Source organism: Epinephelus fuscoguttatus, linkage group LG7, assembly GCF_011397635.1.
Source record: "Epinephelus fuscoguttatus linkage group LG7, E.fuscoguttatus.final_Chr_v1".
NCBI lineage: Eukaryota > Metazoa > Chordata > Actinopteri > Perciformes > Serranidae > Epinephelus > Epinephelus fuscoguttatus.
The window spans coordinates 23244895-23266976 of NC_064758.1; the positions used below are offsets into that span (position 1 = coordinate 23244895).

A 22082-nucleotide genomic window follows, 5' to 3' on the forward strand; every position below is an offset into this window, starting at 1 on the left:
CACAAACACTTTCTCAACTACCAGAGACCACCTGAAAACTACAACCCATGGACTTTATGACATGATTTTATGGTTGGTTGTGTTAGTAGATTTTGCTGTGTTTCTTTGTGTAATTTAAAACCTTTCTATCGGGCAGGTAAATGAAGAGACTGGCAACAGGAGGCCAGTGATGTTGACTGTCCAGAGAGTGCCTCGCATGCCCAAGCCTGCCAAGGCTGGTAGCATTACAGACTCAGAGAGAGAAGAAGGAGACAGGAACAAAGCAGAGGAAACCCAGACGGATCTAGACTCGGGAACAGCAGTGGAGATGAGTGTTCCTAAAGATGATTCCAGCCAGCTGAAGGAAACCACGTCCGGCCCCTCATCTGCCCTGGAGTCGGAGAGCTCTCAGGGTGCCGATATCGTTGTACAAGGCCTGACCGAGGACATGACCACCGTTCTCATTCGTGCCTGTGTCAGCATGATTAGTGTTCCCGTGGACCCAGACACCCTCCACGCCACGTTGCGTCTCTGTTTGCGGCTTACACGCAATCACCACTATGCGATGATGTTTGCTGAGCTGAAGAGCACGCGGATGATTCTGGGGCTGACGCAGAGCTCTGGCTTCAATGGCTTCACCCCACTTGTAACTCTGCTGTTCAGACACATCATAGAAGATCCGGCCACGCTGCGGCACACCATGGAGAAGGTTAGAGTTTATTCTCATACTGTTTAAATGGAGCTCACAGTATTTGAAGATGGTGTCAGCGAGTTGTTGCGTCACCAGTTTGTTTATTCGAAATATGGCATTTTTTGTCTGTCAAATATAAAAAAGTTCCTGTACAATCTGTTGCCATAGGTGGTGAGGTCGGCTGTTACCAGTGGAGCAGGTAGTACCACCTCAGGAGTGGTGTCAGGCAGCCTTGGTTCCAGAGAAATCAATTACATCCTCCGTGTCCTGGGCCCTGCTGCCTGCCGTAACCCTGAATGCTTCGCTGAAACCGCCAGCAACTGTGTCCGCATTGCTCTGCCTGCACCCCGGGGAGCTGGCACAGGTGAGTGTGAAAGCTTTTCTAAGTAGGTGTGGTAACTTTAGATGAGGGTAGACATTACTAGTATTGTAAATTGGATTGGTAGATTTATATAGCTAACTAGTTGTGCCTACATTTTTTGACCCTGAGAAGCTCATACTTTGTCTTTTTCTACAGCCTCGGATGATGAGTTTGAGAACCTTCGAATCAAGGGGCCCAATGCTGTGCAGCTGGTGAAGACCACTCCTCTGAAACTGTCCCCCTTACCTCCTATCCCTGACACCATCAAGGAGGTCATCTATGACATGCTGAATGCACTGGCTGCCTACCATGCTCCTGAAGAACGTAAGACATGTAATATCCTGACTGCTATCCATTTGACGTATATGTAATGTTAATGGAAAAACTCTTTTGAACATTTCAGCTAATTGTGTGTGTGTGTTTGTCACAGCTGAGCGTCCAGAAGAACGTGCAGCAGCAGTGCCTGGTGGACCAGACCTGTGCCAGATACTGCAGGATGTTGGTGATGACGTTTACCAGCAGTACAGACTCACCCGCCAGGGCAGTGACTTTGACTCCCAGTCTGCATTCCATATCAATGTGAGTCTCAATGACAAGTTGTCCTGTGTTGAAACGTGAAATGCGTTGTCATCTCCTCAGTTAATAATAGAGCTGTGTCTCTTCCTCTCAGGCTCAAGTGTTTTCTGCTGATGGAGGCGTGGCTGAGTCTTCTCAGTCTGGCACACCACAAGGCGAAGGTGAGTCTAAAAGGTTTTTGAATGTATGCAAGAATGTTTGTGCAAAGTAAGGTAAGGTTGAACATTGTCCAAAAAATATTGCGTATAATAGCCATTTGTAATTGTAAATCACATTTTTCAATAACCAAATTGTATTTTAAATGACGCTGAAGTGTGCACCTTTGCACAAAGCAATATGAACATTACACATTATCCCACAAAACATGATGACAACTTAGTAAATAACAGTCATTAAATAACATTTATTCATCGTGTATTTAATGTCTCCACTCATCTCCATTTAAAAATGCACTCACACAGTAATTCTGTCATGCATGATGCATGATTTCCTGTTAGAGCTCTGATTCTCTGCCCGAGCCTGATTAGGCCCGACCTGCCGGGTTCTGGCTGGGCTGTATTTTCTCATTATTCCCACAGGCTTGAGTCGGGTCGGGTTCTCGCCAATTTTCCAATTTACTGGTGTTTTGTTTTGTTTTAATGAAAGTGGCAGTTGTCGTGTGTAAATGATGGGGTTTTAATGGATTGAATCAGAAGTGAAGGAAAGAGAAAGAGGAGGGGACTGTGACAGAGAGAGGTAAAGTGACTTAACAAGGAGCAATATAGTGGAGAACTGGGACAGAGAGCGTGTGCTAAAGAAGGACAGGAAACAAATGAGAGAGAGAGAGCCAGTAAGGTGACTAGGTTGCTAGTGTTTACTTCTGCCTCTCCAGCAATGGGAGAGATGTGCCTAACATGCAGCGAGAGCTGTGATCATCATCTGTATAATGTATCATCATGGACTGCAGTGTGCTCCACATGCACCTGGGGTGCAGCCTGCTCTGTTAAACCTTTTGTGCACGAGACAACAGACTATTGAAATATCAGAAGTAAGAGAAGAAGAAGTGGTGCAAGGAAAAACATAACCCCTTAGCTTGTAATAAATGTTGCAATATTAAAAGAAATGTTAAAGCCTAAAACATAAACATAAACACACAAAACATATTTATTGTTTTACAGTCAAACTTTTGGTTTTTAATCTGGCTCAGGCCCAAAAATGCTACCATTGGATGGACTTGGACAGAAACTGTGCGAGTACATGTAGGGTTAGGCCTGTTTTTTTTTTGTTGTTGTTGTTTGTTTTTTTAGTAGAGCTCTACTTCCCATACGTCCACTAATTACAAGCTGGATATCTTGATAAGTTTAACCGGCTAGAATCTCTGGTGCTGATTAGTGAGGGTGGTAACATTTAAATGACAAGTTGACTTACCTTACACATCCCTAGTAGCAGACTGTCATTCAGTCTATTCTGTAATTTTTATCCCAATTAAACAGTTTTAGCACAGCAATAATTTAATTAAAGGATTAGATGCCCAGTTCAAAGCATATGGCAGAACATTGCTCTGTGTGGTTCATGGTTATTTGCTGTGTTTACATTTTAAGCACTTTATTTTGCACTGAGAAAAAAAAAATCTTCTCGAGATCCACCATATTAGTGTGGTACCCTATATGATCTGTGTATCCTATAATTTTGTCATCCTTACTTCCTCAGCCTCCACACCAGAAGAGATGCGGGAGGAAAAGAAAGAACAGGAGGGAGAGAAGAGTACCAGCTCAGAGGAGGGTAAAGCAGCTAAGGTAAAGGCAAGCAAACCTCTAATGCCTACCTCCACCATCCTGAGACTGCTGGCTGAACTGGTGCGCTCCTACGTGGGCATCGCCACTCTTATCGCCTCCTACTGCTACACTGCTGGACAGTCCGAGCTTATCAAGGAGGTGGGTAGTTTAAACAAAATCTTGTCAGCCTTTCACACCTCTGTGTTGTCACACTTTTATTGTAACTACATCCTCTCATTGCCTGTTTTGACCTCCCTCAATCCTAATAGGACTGCAGTGTTCTAGCCTTTGTGCTCGACCACTTACTGCCCCACACGCAGAATTCGGAGGACAAGGACACTCCAGCCTTGGCACGTCTCTTCCTAGCCAGCCTGGCAGCTGCCGGCACAGGCACTGATGCCCAGGTGGCCCTGGTCAATGAGGTGAAGGCTGCCCTCAGTCGAGCACTAGCAATGGCAGAAGGTGCTGAAAAACATGCAAGGTAAGCAGCATTAAAAAATAAATAAACATAAATGATATTAATACCATAACACTTGGTTGTTTAATAATAATTAATAGAGATCTGCAGAAACCCATACTCCCATTCTCATTTGTCTTCATACATCATTTTTACAGGCTTCAGGCAGTAATGTGCATCATCAGCACCATCATGGAGTCATGTCCCTCCACGTCCAGCTTCTATAGCACAGCAGCAGCCAAGACACAACACAATGGCATGAACAATATCATAAGGCTCTTTCTGAAGAAGGGACTGGTCAACGATTTGGCTCGTGTGCCTCACAGCTTGGATTTGTCCAGGTAACAACGCCAACATGACAACTTTACCCAGTTTTGACAGAGGCTGTTTGTAACCCTGGCTTACCTTGATCACTAGTTTTAAACTAATAGCCCATGACAGCCTATAAAATCAGTGTGAAATGACTCCATTTTCTTCCTTTACATCATCTGCTTCAGTCCCAACATGGCCAACACAGTGAATGCTGCCCTGAAGCCTCTAGAGACTCTGTCCCGCATCGTTAACCAGCCCAGCAGTCTGTTTGGGGGCAAAGGAGGCTCCAGCAAGAACAAGACTGAACATGACACTGTGGGCACTGCCAGGGACAGCAACAGCAACACTCAGGACCAAGGTATGCACATCAGATGACATGAGATACTTACAGCACTCTAGATTCAGTGATTACTTGTGTTTCTATTGCTGATTTGTGGTAACTGTTCCAGGAGAGTCTGGTGAGGCAGAGCCAGTGGAGGGCAACCATAGGGTGCAGGGAACAGACAATGACCTGATGGATGGAGAGACAGAGGGAGACACAGTGGTCATTGCCGGTCAGCCAGAGGTTCTCAGCACACAGGCTATGCAGGTGATTGACATTGCATTACACAAAAAATTCTCAAAAAGCACATTACCGCATCTGAAACATCTATAATTAATGTCCATAACATAAATATGGGTATTAAGAAATGTAGATAGTTGCACTCAGATATTTTATGCCCATTTCTCCACTTATGGCTGACTCTGTATTTTTGCATTTTTATTTCCTGTGCTTGTAGGTAGAAAATGAGTTGGTGGATCTGATTGATGAGCTGCTGGAGAGAGATGCTGGTACTGTCAACAGCACAATTATAGGTAAGCTCTCTTTATTGAAATGGAGGGGACAGCAGGAGTAGTTGGTAAACAGGCAAGGAAACTCAGATTTGATGTATCACTTGTTTGTTTGTCCTGTCAATCAGTTGGACGCAGCGGCGAAGATGAATCTCAAGAGGATGTGTTAATGGATGAAGCCCCCTCTAATATTAGCCAAGCATCCACTCTTCAGGCCAACCGGGAAGGTAAGACATTGGCACGACAAAACTTTGTATGTTTATCATAGAAAATATGATTAACAGTTGTTGCAACTGGTTTTACTGACGGCTTCTCAGTTTTTATGCCTCAAGGGAATTTCTTCAGATTCAATTTTTATGCCTCCGCACCGGCGATAGCCATAGCCAGAGGCATTATATGTTCGGATTGTCTGTCCATACATGCATACGTCCCATTCTCGTGAACAAGATATCTCTAGAACACCTTGAGGGAATTTCTTCAAATATGACACAAATGTCCCCTTGGACTCGACGAAGAAACTGATTCGATTTTGGTGGTCAAAGGTCAAGATCACTGTGATCTTGCATCCATCTCATTCTCGTGAACGCAGTATCTCATGAAAGCCTTGAGGGAATTTCTTGAAAATTGGGCAAAAACATTTTCTTGGACCCAACGATGAACTGATTAGATGTTGGTGGTCAAAGGTCAAGGTCACTATGACCCTGAATCCTTCTCATTCTTGTCAGTGTGTTTTCTTAAAAACACCTCAAGGGAATTTCTTCAGATTTGACTTTGACTGAAGAATAAATTAAGTGGAATTGGATGATTGAAGGTCAAGGTCATAATATTATGCATAAAGCACACTCCTGGCCATTACTCAACGTCATAACTCAGGAACAGAAGAGGACACATTTGGTCAGATACTGAATTGGTGACACGAATCTTGGGTGGACACCTCGAAACTAGACACAGGGTGGTAATTCTAGTTAAGGTCTTCTAGTAAGGGACTCTATGTATCTTTCCTCCCTCAGACTCCATGAACATTCTTGAACCAGAGGATGAGGAGCACACACAGGAGGAAGATTCTAGTGGCAGCAATGATGATGAGGACAGCCAGGATGAAGAGGAGGAGGAAGAAGAGGAGGAGGAAGAGGATCAGGTATGAATTAATGCAGTGAAGTTCAGTAAACATATCTCAGTTCTTGCTTATCTTTAACACTCATGGCTGCTACTCTTCCTAAAGGATGATGAAGAAGGAGATGAGGATGATGATGATGAAGGTTCAGAGATGGAGCTGGATGAGGACTTTCCTGACATCAATGCCGCGCCACACATCCGCTTCGAAAGGTTTGACAGGGATGATGACCTCATCATAGAGTTTGACAACATGTTCTCCAACAACGGTAAGCAGAATGATTTATTATAAACATTTACTGAGGTCAAATTTATTATTTGAATTTATTATTTTTACGAATAAACGCTCAATTTGAGACCTTTTTAAGAGTTGATTTTGGATAAAGTCCATCATAATTTTATACAATTCGGCTTAATGGTTGCATATAATCTTGTCTTTACGATACTGCAGCCCACTGTAAGAAATTAAGGAAATACCAGATCCCCAAATCCTTGCAAAAACACAGGACAAACAACGGGTTACTCACATCACCCACTTAAGCTTGGGGCCATCCCAAATGAGGAGAACTACAAACACATAAAACAGATGATGCAGTAAATGCATTTTCTTTAGCTTTATTTTTCATAAACATTACTCGGGGTTGTGCCAGAGCTGTCCCCCTAATGTCTGCCTACTGTCTTCTGTTGTTTTCCCATCAGCTGACATCCCTCCCTCCCCAGGAAACATCCCCAGCTCCCACCCACTGATGGTGCGCCATGCAGACCACGGTTCCCTCACCCTAGGTGTGGCAGGCACGAGCAGTCGCCTGGCACAGGGCATGGGTCGCAGCCAGCGAACACTGCGCCAGCTCACTGCCAACAGTGGACATACCATCCATGTCCACTACCCTGGCAACCGCCAGCCCAACCCTCCGCTCATCCTGCAAAGGTGGAAGGATGTTTCGTTATTAAACAACACAATTTTCGGCAACATTTGTTACATCACTATTCTTTGTTTGAGGGATAATGCTAATTAAAATGTCTGTTCTTCTCTTCTCCACCCTTCAGATTGTTGGGCCCCAGTGCTGCAGCAGACATTTTACAGTTGTCCAGCTCTCTGCCTCTGCAATCTCGTGGTCGTGCCCGCCTTTTGGTTGGAAACGAGGACGTGCACATCATCGCTCGTTCTGATGATGAGTTGTTGGATGATTTTTTCCATGAGCAAAGCAGTACTGGGGGACAAGCAGGTGAGAATCGCTGTGTCTTTAATTTAATGATCATTTGGATTAGTATAAGCCTGAATTCCTAACATGGTTGTTCTTTTCTGTCTCTCCAGGCACCCTCTCTAGTATTCCCACTGCCTTAACTAGATGGACAGATGAGTGTAAAGTGCTGGATGCTGAGAGTATGCATGACTGTGTAGCAGGTATGTTGATCTAATACTGGGGACTTGTTTCAATTCAGACAAATATTATCAGTTTTATCATAAAAAAAACATTTAGTAGATGGCTGTTGGGGCTTTCAAAAGACATTTACATTATTCAGGATCGCTGGGTAACTTAATTTGGACATGATGGCCAAGACATCATTGAATTCAGCATAATTCAGCTAGTCTGATGATCTGCTTTTTAGTGAAGTTCTTGAATTGACATAGGACATAGTTTGGTTTGTTGCATATTTGCACTCTGTTGGTCTACTTTGTTACTAACTAAGGTGGCAGAGGCAGCAGGACACAAGAACTATAATTTGGGTGACAGTGCTGACAGAAGTAGGGGCGGGGATTTAGAAAGAGAAAATCAATAGGAGTGAATGATACAATTTAATCCCACATTAATATTTAATCTCTTCACAATTTATGACCAATAAAAACTGTCTTCTGATCAGTGCACCAGGCTAAATGTCTAACACTAAAGTGGCATTAATTGGATTTGTTACATGTTTAAACTACAGCCACAACCAAGGATAAATTCTGACATCTGTGTCTGCTTTCAGTGGTGAAGGTGCCTATCTTGCAGCATCTGGAGAGTCTACGAGATGAGGAACTGGAAGAGCGTAGGGAGAAGAGAAGGAGGCAGCTGGCTGAGGAGGAGGAGTCTAAGCAGAATGAGAGGAGGGCCTCTGGAGCTGAACAGGCCAGGGAACAGAGCCTGCAGGTTTGCAAATAATACATATTTATTGGCTGTGTAGGAGGAGGAATCTACAAACTTAGAAGTGCATGCATCTTTTGCCATTTTTATTCACTTGTTTACTAATGTCAACTTATTTTTTGTCCATAGGGTTCTGGACTGGGGACAGTTAATGGTGCAGAGAACACTGCAGGTACTGACATTTGTGTAGATTTCTTTTTATTCCTGTTTTTGATGTTGACATTTTTGTTCAGAATGGACACAGCTCAGTGACGGGCACCCAGAGGAAAGCAGCCAGCAGAGCGTGCTGTGGGATGAGGTAGTAGTTTGTATAGTTTTAGGATCACACCAGATCTGGGAGATAACTATACAGTCTACTGTCTTTCTTATGGCAATGCTATACCAGCTGGACATCTTCATCGGCTGCAGGAGATCCATACTCAACCTGCAAATGAAATGATAGTTATGAAACTGAAAATATCTGATCTGCATTGCTGTCTTAAGCACTTAATTCCACACATTTACATGGAACTCTAGAGTACAGTGTTGTCTCGTGTGTGTTGTATGCATAGCATTTTCCTGCAGCTGGCTGTGCTGTGGTGAGGTAGTAAGTTGTGTTGTTGTTGGGGATCAGGATTGTGCACCCCGTTCAGGAGATAACTATACAACTTACTGCCTTCCTCAGTGGAGGCCCTTGTCATCGATGTAGAAAATGATCAATAACTAATTAACATATTGCTTTTTCACACAGAAATAGAATAAGAGTAGAGCGGACAATGAACTGTTTGTCATGGTCATTTGACCAGTACTAAAGAAAATGTTGATTTTTGTTTGTTGTTTTGGTGACAACATGCCATGGGGGCATATAGCTGTTATCTGTATGTATTCAGTCGTATTTTCAGAACAAGTATATGACTGTTAAACCATGTAGTCCTTGTTAAGTCAACTTTCACTCAAGAATATATAAAACCTGCATCTGTTCTCACGTAAGTTTTCTCTCTGGGTGTTGCAGAAGGTGAGCAGGCTCAGGGTGGTACGGTGTCATGTCTGGACCCACCCAGGGTCTCGGAGGGCTTCCTCACTGCTCCCCCATCTGGAGAGGTCACTCCCACCACACCTGCTCCTCACGAACAGGCCCTAGTCTCCCTGGAGACTGCGATCAGTCAGCAAGTCCACCAGCCAATTGCTGACCTGCTTCTGGCTGAGTCGCATGCGAGCTCACTGGCTGCTCTGGCAGGGGCAGGCCTTCCACCCTTGTCGGCAGCTGACAGGCCAAACAGTGAAGCGGAGGCATCTCAGATGGAAATGTCCCCGGCACCCACAATTGGTGAGAGAGTCGGAGGAGGAGGAGGTGGTGGAGGAGGAGGAGCGTTGGATGAAGGCAGGGAAGGTAGACTAACTTTGAAAACTCTTTTTATACAGACTGGCCAACAGTGAGGACGCACATCTGTGATGTAAATGATGTTGCTGACCGTGCTTGTAGCTAGTATCTGTCATTCCTTACCCAAGGAATTTTGCTACAGCACATTGACTCACACCATTTTCCTAACCTTACCCTCACTTTTTTTCCCTCAGCCTCCCTAAGTCCAGACATTGTGGAGACCTCAGAGCCTACAGTAGTGGGTGTGTCACAACTGGAGGGGTCACCCATGGATACCAGCAGCCCTGCCTCTGCTACTCAGGAAGAAACTGCTCCCAACCCTGCCCAGACTGCCCAGCTGTCTCAGGAGTTGTCTGGCAGTGGGGAGAGTGGGCTGACTGACCGGCAAACAGATGCAGAGTCTGGGTGAGTAGCCTGAAGTGTCATTCCTTACCAGACCTACTTTCAAAAGTAGTGATGTACCTGTATCTCTCTGCCAGATAACCATGCATTTCTATGAAAAGTTACAGATTGTTTATAATGCCTACCCACTTTTCATTGCTAGTGTGTGTAGCATTTCAGTTAAAACCCAGCAGGGAAACTTTAAGTACCTTGCACTCGATTTATTTTATGTTTTGTTTATTTGTTAGGTTTTTTTATGCCCTTTGACTGGATTGACACTGTAAATCGGCTGAATAATTCATCACACATACTGCTGCAGATTGACATGAGCCCTTTTCTTCTTTGATATTTACAGCTCTACTTCTGTCTCATCACCCGGGGAAACGATGCCCAGGAGTGACAGCGCTGACAGTCAGTCTCAGGCCATCCAGGAAGAGCCCCTCCCATCTACCAGCAATGAGGATGAGGACCCACTTGCAGGTAAAATATATTTCTCTCTTACTTTTTAAGCAGTTTTTCATTTTTTATTTTTTTTTTAATGAAATATTACATCTCATGTTTTTGTCTTGGCAGGCATCAGTCTGCCAGAGGGTGTAGATCCCTCTTTTCTGGCAGCTCTTCCTGAGGACATCCGTCGAGAGGTGCTGCAAAATCAGCTTGGCATCAGACCACCCTCCCGTCCTCCAGCTGCTACCACCCTGCCTTCCACTACTGCACCTGTACTGGGGGGACCAGGGGTTACTGAGGTCAGCCCTGAGTTCCTGGCGGCTTTGCCACCTGCCATCCAGGAGGAGGTGAGAGACTCCTTGCTTACAAGATAGTACTTACCATATAAAATATGATTTCTGTCAGTAGAGACAGTTCTTCTAACGAAGGATGCCATTGGTCATTTTAGGTTCTTGCCCAGCAACGGGCAGAGCAGCAGCGTCGGGAGCTATCCCAACAGCCCCCACAGGGAGACACCCCTCTGGATCCAGTCACCTTCATCCAGACGTTGCCCTCAGAGCTCCGGCGTAGTGTCCTGGAGGACATGGAAGACAGCGTGTTGGCTGTCATGCCCCCAGACATTGCTGCCGAAGCAGCTGCGTTGCGTAGAGAGCAAGAGGCACGCCAAAGGCAACTGATGCATGAGAGGCTGTTTGGTCATAGCTCATCTTCAGCCCTATCTGCCATCTTGCGTTCACCAGCTTTCACCAGCCGGTTGGGAAGCAATCGTGGCGTCCAGTACACCCGACTTGCTGTGCAGAGAGGAGGCACATTTCAGATGGGGGGAGGAACAAACCACAGGTGAGAGGGGATGGGGTCTGATTGCCTGCTTGAGCATTCACTTTTTGTTTTTGCTATTTGTTAAATGATAAGAAAAGCGAATACAATATGTATGAGGTACTTAAGAAATTAGCAAATCATACTTTACTTTTAACAGGCAACAAACTGAATTTGTGGTATCCCTTTGTTTCCTCAGACCATCCAGTTCCAGTGTGGACTCCCTTTTGCGTCTGCGCGGTCGATTGCTTCTCGACCACGAGGCCTTGTCCTGCCTGCTGGTCTTGCTGTTTGTGGATGAACCGAAGCTCAACACCAGCCGCCTGCACCGTGTGCTCAGGAATCTCTGCTATCACTCTCAAACACGTGGGTGGGTCATTCGCAGCCTGTTGTCCATCCTCCAACGCAGCAGCGAGAGTGAGGTGTGTGTGGAGACCTCACGTCTTGAAGACTCCCGTGGTAAGAGGAGCACCCAGGGAGGCTGTGGGGGGAAAGGCTCTACTACCTCCTCCCTATCCTCTTCATCCTCTTCTTCTTCATCCTCATCTTCCTCCTTAGAGCTACTGAACAGGGTGGAGTCTCGTAGCTCCAGCCAGCTTTCCTGGCTCTCTGTTTCTATGGACGCAGCCTTGGGCTGTCGGACAAACATTTTCCAGATTCAGCGAGCATCAGGTAGGAAGCACGCTGACCGGCACTCAGCTGGCGGCTCTACAGGATCTGGAACACTGGGAGGAGTGTCAGGTGCTGCTGCAGGTGTCACATGTTCTGGAGGTGGAGGTTCCACTGTCCACATCCACCCACAAGCTGCTCCAGTAGTCTGTCGACATGTGTTGGACACACTCATCCAGCTAGCTAAGGTGAGATTCCACCTGTCTTCATGAACATCTGATTCATCATCGATTGTGTGTTGTGAAAAATCAGTGAAGTTCTAACAATTTAAGTCCTTCATGTTTCCTGTCTGTCCCTGCAGGTGTTCCCCAGCCACTTCACCCAGCAGCGCTGTAAGGATCTGTCCGCATCTTCTTCTGACCTAGACTCTCGTCTTTGTTCAATCTCCTCTGTGGGAGGGGGTGGAGGTGGGGGCTCCAGGTCAGGGTCTCTAAGTAATCCCAGTTCCAATGCCTCCAACACCCAAAACTCCTTGGGCTCCACTGCCGCTACTCTCCAGTCTCTGGGAATCTCCACTGATTTTTGGGACCTGCTGGTCAAGCTGGACAACATGAATGTCAGCCGCAAGGGCAAAGCCTCTATGAAGACAGTGCCTCTGGGGGGCAGTGCAGAGGCTGAGGGGGCTCAGTTAAGCCTGGAGACGTCCCCTCTAGGCCAGCTGATGAACATGCTGTCCCACCCTGTAATCAGACGGAGCTCCTTGCTCACTGAAAAGCTGCTGCGTCTGCTCTCCCTCATATCCATTGCCCTGCCTGACAACAAGGCCACCGAGGTGCCTGCTGGACACCCCACCCCACAGGCTGCCATCCCCAACACGGCATCCAGCTCAGGAGTCACGGCCCCAATCACAACGCAGGGCACGGTGTCAGCGGGCTCTACCCAGCCCACTGTGTCAGTCCCTGGGGCCTCTGTTGGAGCTGTAGCCCAGGGTACATCCTCAGGGACAAGTCTAGCAGCCTCCCAGACATCCTCTACAACAATCACTATACCCACGTCCACTGGAACAACCTCTACAGGTAGTGCTCATATTTTCCAAAATAAAATGTCATTAGTTCAGTAAGACTTTTTTTTTAATGTAACAGTGATATAAGTAGAAAATAATGTGTATTTTTTGGGGTGTTTTGTCAAAACAGGGAAGCAGAGGGGCACTACTAGCAGTACGGAGAGTGACAACAAGATGGCCTCCAGTGGACTCACAGAGAAACAGCTTCAACTCTCTGTTGAGGTATGGGGGGAAAAGTGTCACAGGGTGTTATTGATGCTGTCAACATGATGCTGTGTGTGATTTTCCATTACTGCTCCTGGACAGTTGCTTGTACCAGACTAAATTTTTCAAGTGACAGTGTGGATAACTTCTACTGAGATTCAGTTTAGGCAAGCCAGTAAGCAAACTTAGGGGAGAGGTTTAGGTGGTTGTAAGAGCAGAGCCAAATTTTAAGTCTGAGTCGAGAAGCATGTTTGTGTTGTGGCTCTGGGCTCGTATTTGTTTAGTATCTTTCACAAAAATTTACAAAGTATTTAGCATTTTTTGAATATTTTAAAAAGAGAGTTGTTTAAGATACAGGTCAGAAATTTATGATTGATCATTTAAGTCAGATAATACAAATGTCATCTGCAGCTCAAACACTAAACAATAGTTAAATGTTCCATTAAGGGACACTGGCACATTGGTAGCATTACCACCAAAGCATAAACCCAGAGTTTCTCTTTAATGTCTGCATTTTTAATGCATTTGATTTAAGTGACTTGAGTAGATGTTACAATAGTAACAAGAGGTTTGTGGTGCGTCTGCTTCACACATCTTTGCCTTTATCTACTTCAACACAGTCCAGTCCATCTGGCTTTGTCATTTGTGCATGGCTGCACATCAGACTTTATGTCACTGTCAACTGTTAGATGGATTGATTGAGTAATAAACGGTACCTGGATTTTGGCATCCATCAGTCAAAGATATCTTTCAGTCTGGATGGCTGGCTGGCTAGCTAGCTATCTGTCCAATTACCAAGCAAGCAGACTTTACTTATAGGTCACTTCTCAAAACAGTGAGAAATAAGTGTACAGTCAACAAGTTAAAAACCAAGAGAATGTCAAAGAAAATAAATATGTTTTAAGATGTGCACTTATGTGGCTCCTTTGAGAATTCATGGGAGTCTGTTCAGAGTTGAGGAGCTAAAACAGCAGCCTTTTCACCCCTGACTTTGGAGTAGCCACAAGTCAAGTCAACCTGGACTCATGCGCATTCAGTAGCCAGACGGATTGGTTAGTCCCACAGTTGTAAAGCATGCAGTATATTGAGCAGTCTTCAGGGAATTGTTCCTTGGACATAATTGCCATGTGTTCAAAACAGGCACTTGTGCTCACTGTTTTGAACACATGCCAATTGACCTATTTTTTATTTTTTTCCCACCTTTTTGCAGTTTGATAAGATGTTTTTCTAATAACTCTTTTCCGCCTCCTTCCAAGGTATTGACATCTCACTCGTGTTCAGAGGAGGGTCTGGAGGATGCAGCTAACATCCTGCTGCAGTTATCTAGAGGAGACGGTGCGACCAGAGACACTGTGCTCAGACTGCTGCTGAGTGGAGCGAGACATCTCGGATACACTCTTTGTAAACAGATTGGTCAGTGCAGGACAGCTACACTGATGCCAGTTCTCATGCTCCTATTGAGCAAATATAGTTCTCTTTACGGATGTTTTTTAACATTTCCTCTCTCGCAGGCACATTATTGGCCGAACTCAGAGAATACAACTTGGAGCAGCAGAGACGGGCACAAGCTGATTCGCATTCCCCGGACGCTCCTCCTGAGGATTCCTCCATCTCAGCCAGACTCAAGGGCAAGATGACTAGCAGGTTAGCCAGTGATGGTTCTGGGCCACCCCGTGACTTAAGGCTGTCAACACAGAGATTTTGGTAGACTGATCCTGTTAACCTAAACTCTAATTGAATAAGCCTTGGTCACCTCCTGGTATCTGCTTTTGCATTACATGAATTTCTCACCACTACAATGTCCTTTACCTTGTATGCGTTTGTTGGTTGGGGCACAGGTTTGACGGGTCGGAGAGTGTGGTCATTGTGGCTGCACAAAAACGAACTCTCGGGGGACGTGAACTACAGCTTCCCTGTATGAGCTCACTAACCTCCAAGACGTCGACACAGAAGTTTTTCTTGCGAGTGCTGCAGGTCATTATCCAGCTCCGTGAGGACACACGGCGCGCCAACAAGAAAGCCAAACAGACAGGGCGATTAGGTACAAAGACGTTACATATAAGCAACTTTCTTGATGTTTGTATATCCTGATGATGTATCAAAAGAAACAACTCTCTCCTCCCTCTCCCAACGGCCAGGCTCCACCAGTTTGGGCTCAGCCAGCAGCATCCAGGCTGCGGTACGTCAGCTAGAGGCCGAGGCTGACGCCATCATCCAGATGGTGAGAGAGGGTCAGCGGGCACGCCGACTCCAACAGGCCCCCCCACCCACCGCCTCTTCTGCCTCTGCCGCCGTCGCCGCCGCTGCCGGATCCTCAGTGGCGGCTCCCCATGCCCCCACTGGTGCTGCTCCCCCTGCTGGCACGGCTGCTGCTGCCACGGTTAGCATGGGCTGCACTGACAGCAGGCATACTCTACTCACACACTGCACACACTTACAGTAGGAGACCATTTGAAAGCTAAAAAACGGTTCACAGTATGACCATCACAGTACAGTTATTTCAAATTACTGAGATGGTCATCAAGATAAATGCTATGAAATGGCCATTAGCTACCGATGTGCTTCATGTCTAATTTGGCTTTGCCTGCACTGGCTTTGTGCATTTTGGAAAATTATAAGCTAACCCATTACTTGTAATGCATATCTGTCTTATTTCAGAAAAAAGCTATAGTTAACTGGTGCTTTTAGTCATGTCTGCATTTATTGGATGTTCCTCGGCACCAGTGAAAATGAGGGTTCTCCCTCAATGTGTTTTTAGTGATTTTTAAATGAATAAGATAATGATGATATATGGCATTGTATCTGTACACAACATAATGCAGTGTGCAGTTACCATACAGCCTACTACCTCATGTGGTTTATGCATAGTGACGATTGCTGCCATGATGAACATTGACAGCTCTATTGACAGAAAGACAGATGTGCCAGTGATCCACTGCTTTCTGTATCAGTGTCTTTGCATTGACATGAGTGACTGTTGATTAATATGAATGTGCTGCCTGCTCCAAACTGTTTGATCTGTTTCACTGATGTTGTCTGTTTGCTGGCTGACATGGCTTCATGCTTTTGGCCCTCCCTCCTTCCCCTCCTTTCTCAGTGGATCATGGGAATGTCATTATGCATGGTGTTATCAGTTAAGATGATTACTATAGATTTTAAAACGTCATGCAAACCATTAATCCTTTCATGTTTTTTCCCCCCTCTGTTCATCTTCTGTCCCTGCCTCTCAACTTCTCCCTGTTTCGATTTCAATAGTCTGAAGTGCAGTCAATGTCAGAAGCTCAGGCAGCCCAGAGAGATGACTCTCCAATGGATGTGGACCAGCCGTCTCCTCTAGAGCAGGATCCTGCACCTCTGGGTATGAATCACTCGCAAACTGCTATCGACCATTTAAAACGCCTGCTGATTCAGTGTATTTTTGTTTGTTAGTGAATGACCCCTACATTTAGTGAGCACCATGTGTTTACACTAGACGAATATGGGCTTGTTCGCCAACACTCAAACTCTTTTTTTGGCCATAATGTGACCATAGTTGTTGACAGCATAACTGATGTAATAGTTCAGTCAATATCGGAATGGTGTTTTTCAGATGAAGATGGAAACGGCCAATCAGAGAGTGAAGAGAGACTTCCAGACCTCCCACTGCTCAGCGAGCAGCTGTTGTTGGATGAACTATGGGACATGCTTGGGGAGTGCCTGAAGGAGCTGGAGGAATCCCATGACCAGCATGCTGTACTGGGTAAGTGTAGTTCTTCCTGTATTGTTTCTTCTTTTATATTATATTTATGTCTGTTGAAGGAGCATGTTTGAGTGATTTGTTCCCTTAATGATGTTGTCTTTGTTTCCCTAGTTCTCCAGCCCGCTGTGGAGGCCTTCTTCTTAGTCCACGCCACGGAGCGAGAGAGCAAACCTCCTGTGAGGGACACCCGGGAGAGCCAGCTTTCTCACATCAAAGATGAGCCTCCACCACTGTCGCCAGCACCCCTCACACCTGCCACACCTTCATCCCTAGACCCGTTCTTCTCCAGGGAGCCATCCTCCATGCACATCTCTTCAAACCTGCCACCAGACACCCAGAAGTTCCTCCGCTTTGCCGGTGAGCCTGAAAAATTAAAGTAGGGAGCATGATAAAGCTTTGTTCTGATGTGTAGCACAGTGTCTAACACGGATAATTCCTCTTCCTTTTAGAAACTCACCGCACAGTGCTTAACCAGATCCTGCGCCAGTCCACCACTCACTTGGCTGATGGGCCTTTTGCAGTACTGGTTGACTACATACGCATCCTGGACTTTGACGTCAAGAGGAAGTAAGGGGGATTATCATACACTTCTAACACTGTCTAATACAGCCATTGGCTTTCTAAGTCACTGATGTTTTGGTCTTTCTGATCATCTCTGCAGGTACTTCCGCCAGGAGTTGGAGCGACTGGATGAAGGCCTGAGGAAAGAGGACATGGCCGTGCATGTGAGGAGAGATCACGTGTTTGAGGACTCCTATAGGGAGCTGCACCGCAAGAGCCCAGAGGACATGAAGAATAGGCTGTAAGGCTCCATTGCCCCGACACTCACCTGCGTGTCCTCTCAATTCAGAACCACTCACCCTGAGCCATAATCTGCTTCCTTTCCATTACAGGTACATTGTGTTTGAGGGGGAGGAGGGTCAGGATGCTGGTGGCCTGCTGAGGGAATGGTACATGATCATCTCCAGGGAGATGTTCAACCCCATGTACGCCCTGTTTCGCACTTCACCAGGAGACCGTGTCACCTATACTATCAACCCCTCATCCCACTGCAACCCCAACCACCTCAGCTACTTCAAGTTTGTTGGTCGTGTGGTGGCCAAGGCAGTCTATGATAACCGGTTACTGGAGTGCTACTTCACCCGCAGCTTCTACAAGCACATCCTGGGCAAGAGTGTCAGGTATTTGAGCTACTGCCAGTTACAGCCAAGTAACCTAATTGTTCAAGGAATGTTCCATCTGCATTAAAAATATCCAAACAAACTGCCTTATTGATTATACTACCCTACCCTTAGCTATATTTTGCAGTCTTTTTCTTGAATATGTGTATAATATAGATGTATATCTGTGGTCTTACCAGGTACACAGACATGGAGAGCGAGGACTACCCATTCTTCCAGGGCTTGGTGTACTTGTTGGAGAATGATGTGTCCACACTGGGCTATGAGCTGACATTCAGCACAGAGGTTGGTGTCTGTTCTCTGAATGTTTCAATTAGCTTCATGTGGAAAATTGATTCTCGTGCTGTGTCCTCTCTTTAACTGTTGAAATTAGGATTGGGCCTCAAGGGTTTGAATCCCAAATGCTTTACGCGCTCATATAATAAGTGCCTCAGAAGTGTCATTTGCAATCTGATGGCCTTAAAATACTGTTAATGGATACCATCTGTGACTCGCGGTAAAATATTAAGCAGAAACGAGTGATACTGAGAGTCTGCATGTGCTCTGTCTGTGTAGGTCCAGGAGTTTGGAGTGTGTGAAGTGAGAGACCTCAAGCCAAATGGAGCCAATATCCTGGTCACAGAGGAAAACAAAAAAGAGTATGTGCACCTGGTATGCCAGATGAAGATGACAGGTGAGATTGTGGTTCTTTCACCAAATATTTTGTTTGCCATAAGGCTGTAATAATACTCGATATTACTGAATAAACAATTTGTCAGTGCAAATTGGTTTATTTGTATCATTTAATCAAAAGACTTCATTTTAAGTTCAGGCTTTATGTATCAAAGACATTATTCTCAGTGGTGCACAAAGAAAAGCACTAGGTGGCAGCACTCTTAAATTTTGACCTGATCAATATGCAGCAGAGAGCTAAAGGTGTTTCCCTCTGGAAGATGGCTGATTTATCATAAGCAGCACCCTCCAGCTGCTCAAATACATTATTCACTAAAGCTTTGAATTTCCAGCTGCTGTACTGGAAAAAAATAGCCACCGAACTAATTGATAAAATAATGTTAGTTGAATGCAAGATAAAGAATATTCTCCCCACTACAGAAAGAACCCTGAGTGAATGCTTTTACTTGTTTACTAGGTGCGATCCGGAAGCAGCTGGCAGCCTTCCTCGAGGGATTCTATGAGATCATCCCCAAGAGGCTGATCTCCATCTTCACTGAGCAGGAGCTGGAGCTGCTCATCTCTGGCCTGCCCACTATTGACATCGATGACCTAAAGGCCAACACTGAATATCACAAATACCAGTCCAGCTCCATCCAGGTATGGATGATGAAGCAACATGAATAACATTGATCATCTTGTTAACAAAACAGTGTCCTGCTAGGAAGCTTTGGGTCCCAGTAATTATGTGTATGCTACCTGATATGCTCCAGCCACCCAACCACTGTTGCAGACCACGAACACTGCATCCTCCCGTTCAGCAATGGCCCGAGGAATGTGACAGTGAGCTCAAGGCATCGCCCTGGCCTCAAAATTTTCCAGGTTCCAAATCCAATCACATATCCATGGGACATGCTGGTAACCCACCTCACAACCTACAGGACTCAAAGGATTTGTTCCCAGTGCTCTGGTGCCAGACACCGCAGGACCTTTGGGGTATTGGCACGTCCCACGGATACTTGATCGGATTGGGATCTGGGGAATTTGGAGGCCTGGTTGATGCCTTGAACTCTGTGTCACATTCCTTGGGCCATTCCTGAGCAGTTTTGGCAGTGTGTCATGGTGGGTTCTCACTCTGGGGGGTGCCACTGCTATAGGGGAGTGCCATGAGGGGGTGTATTTTGTCTGCAACAGTGTTTGGGTGGGGGGTGCTTTTCAAGTGGCATCCACATGAATACCAGGACCATGGGTGTGTTAAAAAATGACAATGCCAAACACAGGAGATTTCCATATTTTTTTCATGTCAGTCACATAGGCACATATGAGATTTACCCCCGTGTTAATTTCAATGCAGATTGTGCGCTCACTTCTAGCTCAGTAGAGCTGAGGTAGCTATGTTTAATTTGTCTATTTATTCATTTTTTGATATAGATCCAGTGGTTCTGGAGAGCCTTGCGGTCCTTTGACCAGGCAGACCGGGCCAAGTTCCTACAGTTTGTCACTGGCACATCCAAGGTTCCCCTCCAGGGCTTTGCTGCTCTGGAGGGCATGAACGGCATCCAGAAGTTCCAGATCCACCGTGATGATCGCTCCACTGACCGCCTGCCATCTGCTCATACCTGGTAAACACAGCAAGTTTGCACAGCATGAATAATTACAACAATCTTGGAAGAAACTTATGAAAATCTTATTTATATTTATTGTTCTTTCTCTTTTTCCACCCTCAGCTTTAACCAGCTGGACCTCCCAGCCTATGAGAGTTATGAGAAGCTGAGACATATGCTGCTGCTGGCCATTCAGGAATGCTCAGAGGGATTCGGACTGGCTTAAACAATGAGACTCTTAACACACACACACAGACATGCATACAAACACTTGATTTAGATTTGCCTCCTCCTGACACATTCACACTGATAACCTTTGAACGCACGCACACACTATCATAGACATTACTGGATTACTTGTTGAATGGCCTAGACTTACTGGTTTCTATTCCATATAAAACAGATAAAACCAGCAAGTGAAATGGACTGATTGACATTGCGTACAACACAGAGAGCCTCATGTTGACACAATTGTGTCTCCCTTCCCAATTTAATGGCAAATGCAAGAGCGGATTTCAGAGGATAAAACATGGACTAATATAAGAGACGTTTTCTTCATTTAGTTTGATTTCTCTGTACAAAAGGTTTGGGAGTTTATTATGTTTAATCTTTTTTGTTCTCTGGCTGTGTAAAAAGAAAAAAGAGAATGTTGTTTGAACAGGATGGTTATAAAACCTTTGGGGAAAAATGTTGGTGGTTTCTTGTTGCAAATTTGTGACCTCACAAGCCTTGACAACGGGGAACATTTTTATCGGGGGTATATGAACAACTTGAGAAGTTTTGGAGATATTCACAAAAATGCACTTTTCAAAGTTTTGTGGCATTTTTAAGGAAGGATGGTACAAAAAATGAAGAGAAAACCTGAAGGAGATTAAAAAAACATTAACCATAAATTCTAGAGTATTTTTGGCTATTAAATCGCTGACCCAGCCTTGAGCCTTTGAATCAGAGTGGAATAACTACATGAATAAATGCATAAAATTGCGTCCATTGTCTCTTTTAACATTGTTGTAATCATTACATGCAGTGAATTCATTTCGTCAAAATTGTGTGAATTCTGTGTGTAATCACACCAAAGTACTAACTATAAAGGCACTATAGTCTGCAATGATTTACAAATCAAGCAGAACCGCTTTATATTTTAAATATATTTCCAAAACTATTGGAATTATACCAAAATATGTTTGTGCCTATCTGAAACCTCATCCCCTCAGCTGTGCATTGTATATTTCACATGTGAAAACCAGGAAGCACTTCATATGTACAAATTTCAAGGAGTGAAATAACGTCATGAAGACAGCAGCTTGTTACAGCCATTAGAAACAACTGAATGTCCACAAGGAAGACATTTTAACTTGAGTCAAATTAAATATCTTGGGTGGAGTTTATTGCAGACAACTGACATTTAGGTGTGAGTAAGTATAATTGGTTACATAATGTGTTTTACATAGACACACCTATGTGTGAGAACAAAGTTTGAATTGTGGTGATGTTAACATTTGTACCGGCTGGTTCTCCAATGAAACCACTGTCCCCAAGTTTGAGCAAATACACTTGTAGGCTACCCCAGAGATTTCTGGTACCCATGAATGTGGATCATGATAGGGGGTCATCGTATTTCTACAGTTGACTAAGTTTTGTCACTATTGAACTTCACTACCATCCACTGGATTTTAGGATGTGTGGCATTTATTCTGCCAGGGTCAAATGCCCTATCTCATAATGTTAACAAAAGTGAAAAATAATTTATGTATTTGCACCATGTCTCAGATGTGCTCCAAACTGACTTGTGCTCCACCTTTCCACGAAATCTGATGGAAGTAATAA

At 45.0% G+C, this 22082-nt stretch overlaps 1 protein-coding gene across 14 annotated transcripts in view; it reads left to right on the forward strand.

The window, feature by feature from the left end:
* huwe1 (HECT, UBA and WWE domain containing E3 ubiquitin protein ligase 1) overlaps positions 1-21239 on the forward strand; it is a 42557-nt gene extending 21318 nt beyond the window's left edge. For 9 of the 14 annotated variants that reach the window (XM_049581873.1, XM_049581878.1, XM_049581883.1 and 6 more), the window contains 42 exons: positions 137-688; positions 839-1034; positions 1188-1355; positions 1462-1610; positions 1702-1768; positions 3297-3520; positions 3631-3842; positions 3977-4159; positions 4316-4488; positions 4580-4719; positions 4910-4985; positions 5090-5188; positions 5972-6099; positions 6184-6343; positions 6774-7002; positions 7122-7300; positions 7390-7479; positions 8046-8206; positions 8330-8372; positions 9192-9569; positions 9755-9965; positions 10297-10421; positions 10515-10735; positions 10837-11228; positions 11404-12061; positions 12175-12889; positions 13007-13098; positions 14337-14493; positions 14592-14723; positions 14906-15121; positions 15219-15460; positions 16336-16438; positions 16670-16819; positions 16931-17176; positions 17269-17386; positions 17481-17621; positions 17713-18000; positions 18180-18285; positions 18556-18673; positions 19130-19311; positions 20083-20273; positions 20379-21239. In XM_049581873.1, coding sequence (XP_049437830.1) covers positions 137-688; positions 839-1034; positions 1188-1355; positions 1462-1610; positions 1702-1768; positions 3297-3520; positions 3631-3842; positions 3977-4159; positions 4316-4488; positions 4580-4719; positions 4910-4985; positions 5090-5188; positions 5972-6099; positions 6184-6343; positions 6774-7002; positions 7122-7300; positions 7390-7479; positions 8046-8206; positions 8330-8372; positions 9192-9569; positions 9755-9965; positions 10297-10421; positions 10515-10735; positions 10837-11228; positions 11404-12061; positions 12175-12889; positions 13007-13098; positions 14337-14493; positions 14592-14723; positions 14906-15121; positions 15219-15460; positions 16336-16438; positions 16670-16819; positions 16931-17176; positions 17269-17386; positions 17481-17621; positions 17713-18000; positions 18180-18285; positions 18556-18673; positions 19130-19311; positions 20083-20273; positions 20379-20481 — 8514 coding nt within the window. In that variant the 3' untranslated portion in view covers positions 20482-21239. Of the gene's footprint in view, positions 1-136; positions 689-838; positions 1035-1187; positions 1356-1461; positions 1611-1701; positions 1769-3296; positions 3521-3630; positions 3843-3976; positions 4160-4315; positions 4489-4579; positions 4720-4909; positions 4986-5089; positions 5189-5971; positions 6100-6183; positions 6344-6773; positions 7003-7121; positions 7301-7389; positions 7480-8045; positions 8207-8329; positions 8373-9191; positions 9570-9754; positions 9966-10296; positions 10422-10514; positions 10736-10836; positions 11229-11403; positions 12062-12174; positions 12890-13006; positions 13099-14336; positions 14494-14591; positions 14725-14905; positions 15122-15218; positions 15461-16335; positions 16439-16669; positions 16820-16930; positions 17177-17268; positions 17387-17480; positions 17622-17712; positions 18001-18179; positions 18286-18555; positions 18674-19129; positions 19312-20082; positions 20274-20378 lie in introns of all 14 variants that reach the window. The other 5 variants (XM_049581882.1, XM_049581887.1, XM_049581886.1 and 2 more) reach the window with 4 other exon arrangements.
* Positions 21240-22082: the final 843 nt, after the last annotated feature.